At 33.2% G+C, this 4,434-nt stretch overlaps 1 protein-coding gene across 1 annotated transcript in view; it reads left to right on the top strand.

The window, feature by feature from the left end:
* Nucleotides 1-680: 680 nt before the first annotated feature.
* LOC106474574 (THO complex subunit 5 homolog) overlaps nt 681-4,434 on the top strand; it is a 9,434-nt gene continuing 5,680 nt past the window's right edge. The window contains exons 1-4 of the mRNA XM_013935261.2: nt 681-981; nt 3,078-3,181; nt 3,678-3,765; nt 4,237-4,352. Coding sequence (XP_013790715.2) covers nt 681-981; nt 3,078-3,181; nt 3,678-3,765; nt 4,237-4,352 — 609 coding nt within the window. The remainder of the gene's footprint in view (nt 982-3,077; nt 3,182-3,677; nt 3,766-4,236; nt 4,353-4,434) is intronic.

Raw genomic sequence — 4,434 nt, 5'->3', positions numbered from 1 at the left:
CTGTATACAGTTTATGGTAATCCAAACATTAGTTTGTAGGATTAAGCTGTATACAGTTTATGGTAATCCAAACATTAGTTTGTAGGATTAAGCTGTATACAGTTTATGGTAATCCAAACATTATTTTGTAGGATTAAGCTGTATACAGTATATGGTAATCCAGACATTATTTTGTAGGATTAAGCTGTATACAGTTTATGGTAATCCAAACATTATTTTGTAGGATTAAGCTGTATACAGTTTATGGTAATCCAAAAATTAGTTTATAGGATTAAGCTGTATACAGTTTATGGTAATCCAAACATTATTTTGTAGGATTAAGCTGTATACAGTTTATGGTAATCGAAACATTAGTTTGTAGGATTAAGCTGTATACAGTTTATGGTAATCCAAACATTATTTTGTAGGATTAAGTTATATACAGTTTATGGTAATCCAAACATTATTTTTGGATAGTTTTAAATATTTTCTTCAAGTGACTATCGTATAGTATCAGGATAATATAGAAAAATCATTTTCTACAATTGACCATTGTTTGGTTTCAAAATAATTTAAGTATAATTTTTCAACAATCGAGTTGTATGTGGTTCTTGTGTAATCTATGTATTATTTTATAGATAATATGGTTTCCTGATAATATAATAAAGTTCATTTCCTAGTACTTTATATTGTATTTTAGGATGTATTCTGAGGTGGAGCTTTATTCATCTTTATCAGCACGATATAAGTTAGTAAGATGTTATAATTGTTGTACTAGGATTGAAGATATTCATCAAATCATAGAGGAGGCAGGATATCCTTATCACTGGGTCCAGAGAGTTGCAGGTCTAGAATTCCTGTATGTGCCTAACGATGTTTATCCCCATGTGACACCTAAGGTCAACAACTTTACCAGCTCTTCGCACATGGATCAGACTATAAAAGCAATAAGGTCTCGACTCTCGGCTAGACTGTCCCTGTACAAGTTGCTTCTGTCTTTAGGTAAGTCGTGTGCATGTTTCTGTAAACCATTAAACCTTTTTGTTATGTTTCTGTTGTTAACGGATATACATGTTTGAGTAAATCAAAGCAAGGAGTTTATCACTTTTGCTACAGGATTCTTTTTCTGTGCACGTTACGAGTTTTAGTGATTTACATTCAAAAGTTAATTAAACTACTTTCTTATCACAGTATGTGAATAAACTTGGTGTACCAAATAACCCAACTTTTAATGTTATGTAAGTTTTAAGTTCTTAATTTTATACGGCAATATTAGAAAATAAATCCCGAATTTTCCCCACGTCTCTAAGAGATATGAAACTTAACATAAATTTTTCATTATAATGTTTTCATCCCTAGAGCAAAGCATAATTTTTATAGCTTTCAATCTTATATGGTTAGAGAACCATAAAACAGAACCCTCTTGCCACATCCACTTGTCAGATCCTCTCTTTCAGAAATTACCAATAGTTCTTTCTGACGTTTAATACTATATTATTTACAACCAACAGAAAGCCAAGGTTTTAATCTATCAAATGATGTATTATACTACATGAGCTCCACATTCCCAGAGTGATTTACAACTTATAATGGCATGAATAGTGGTAGTCAATAGTTCAAAGAGCAATAAAACAATAAAATATAGATAGATATATACTGTTACAACTTTAAAGCTGCTTAGGATAAACGAATGTAGTTTCATGTTAAAATTTAAAGTCATTCTAGAAAAAAAAAGTAATTTAAAATTACTTTCTTTTTTTTTGGTGGTTATGAGGTCAGTCAAATTAACCAATCTTTATAGTTAGGGAAAAGAAAATAACAGATAAAATATAAAGTTTTACTGAAAAAAACGTTTTAAATTTATTTGAGAGGTTTTAGAGATTATGCAAATAGAACTTGAGAATTTTCAGATAAAGAAAAGTATTTTTAATCTTAACATGAAAATCACTTTGCACTCTGGGCAGTCAGCAATTTGACTTCATATATTCATGAGGGTCTGGCATGGGCAGGTGGTTAGGACGCTCGACTCGCAATCTGAGGGGCGCGGGTTCGAATTCCCGTCACATCAAACACGCTCGCTCTTTCAGCCGTGGGGGCTTTATAATATTATGGTCAATCCCACTATTCATTGGTGAAAGGGTAGCCCAAGAATTGGTGGTGACTAGCTGCCTTCCCTCTAGTATTTCACTGCTAAATTAGAGATGGCTAGCGCAGATAACCCTCATGCAGCTTTGCATGAAATTCAAAACAGACATATATTCATGATGAAATTTTCAGTGAAAATACGTAATTAAAAATTATATTTTTGTCTTCAAATGTCTCTTAATTCTTACTGAAAGTTTACAAAATTTTGTGAAGATTCACAAAACGTATTAGAAGTTAATTTGGAGTAAATTTTTAAGTTGACGCCAAGCCTGTAGCGAGAGAATTTTTGTACACAGCTATAAATACAGGTTTTGCACATACAAATAATCCTGACAACATTTTATTGAATCTTTTTAAATGCTTTCTTCAGAACTAAATGATGGGTGGTATTTATTCTACTTTAAGGATTTTTTAGAACTTTTAAGGGTGGAGGATGATGGGCATTGTTTAGTAGAAATATATATTTTTTGGGTCTCTTAATTTTATCTTATTTCTACTTTTAACTTTATTACATCTTTTTAAGCATAACTGCCTTCCCACAACTGGCTGCAGACAGTGATAGGCAGTATTAGTTAAGATGTTGTGGATGTAAGCACTCAACTCTGTACCCTTGCAGACAGTGATAGACAGTAAGAGTTAAAACATTGTGGGTGTAAGCACTCAACTCTGTACCCTTGCAGACAGTGATAGACAGTAAGAGTTAAGACGTTGTGGATGTAAGCACTCAACTCTGTAACCTTATTGATTTTTCCATGACTGTTAACTGGTTTCTCATCTGCTTTTTGAATTTTGTCTGAGAGATGGGATATCCACAATGCTATTACCACAGGCAATCTCCGTTACGACTTTTGTTGTTTTTTTAAATGGTTTTGAATTTATATATATATATACTTGGAGATCTTTACACCAATATTTAAAAGTATGATAAGTAAACAAATGTTTTTGTCCTTCAGAACAGTTGAATGTTCCAGTTTTACCGGAGATTTCAGCTCTTTATCCACATAAAGTGATCGCTAAACTGAAGGAGTGGAGTAAAATTCCGTGGAGTGACATAAAGGTAAAGACCCACATTCATGTTGACCACTGTTAACCTATCCAATTCATGTTGACCACTGTTAACCTATCCACTGTATTACAGAAAAGGTAAAGACCCACATTCATGTTGACCACTGTTAACCTATCCACTGTATTACAGAAAAGGTAATGACCCACATTCATGTTGACCACTGTTAACAGAAAAGGTAAAGACCCACATTCATGTTGACCACTGTATTACAGAAAAGGTAAAGACCCACATTCATGTTGACCACTGTTAACCTATCCACTGTATTACAGAAAAGGTAAAGACCCACATAATTACCCATGTTTTTTTGGTAGTTCTTAAACCAAGGTAAATATAAAATAAGTAAACAAAATGAGGTTCAATCAATTTCTGCTATTCCGTTAGTAGTGTTTGTTTTTCAAGCTTCTCTGACACTTCAGTGTACAGGTCATGGAGATTTCTTTCTCTGTAATGGTAATAAAGTATTACTAAAATACCACTTTTTATAAAGGAAAAAGAAGATTGTATGGAGTTACTAGAACTTGGAGTTATATCAGAAGAGTGGATGTCCTTCAGAACTGTTGTAGAGAGAGGATCAGGTTAGTGGGTCATTCCTTGTAATACCAGGATAACTTGTCACGTTATGGATATTAATACCCATGATGGACAGAGCACAGATAGTACATTGTATAATTCTGTGAATAAAGATCGTATTAGTGGTCATCCTTCATACTAAGGGTATAGTTGAGGGGGAACATGCTTGGTGATCATTTTGTACAATAAGCGATAAAGTGGTTTTAGGAATAGATGAGGCACTTGTTAAAGTTTTTGTTGTTCTTTGGGGAATTTTTAGGTTTCATGCCATGATTTACAAGAAACTATTCTGCACTGAAAATTTGTACCTTAGATAATTTGAAAAAGGTTTGACTCTAGAATCAAACGAAAGGCTTCATTTTTTTTTAAACAGTGGCAGTTTTGAGACTTTAATAAAACTGTTTTACATTGAGTTACCAGAAAGTATTTTAGTCTCATTCTACCAAGTAATATTTACTATCTTTCATGTTATATAGCAACTCTATGGGCTTTGGTGTTGGTACCACCAAACTATCCAGAGAGGGCTTCATTATTCCTGCTGTCTTTGGACTGGAAGCAACTTAGAACAAGTAGGACCGACAAAGCTCTTCAGGTAGTGTGATAAGGCTGAAGTCTTTTAGTGGTTGTCTACTTAGTTTTAGGCTTTCTTTGATGAAAAACATTATCAACGACTT

This window comes from Limulus polyphemus, unplaced genomic scaffold, assembly GCF_000517525.1.
Source record: "Limulus polyphemus unplaced genomic scaffold, Limulus_polyphemus-2.1.2 Scaffold7377, whole genome shotgun sequence".
Lineage (NCBI taxonomy): Eukaryota > Metazoa > Arthropoda > Merostomata > Xiphosura > Limulidae > Limulus > Limulus polyphemus.
Note: the sequence above shows the minus strand (reverse complement) of the source record. Positions and strands in the feature narration are given on the sequence as shown.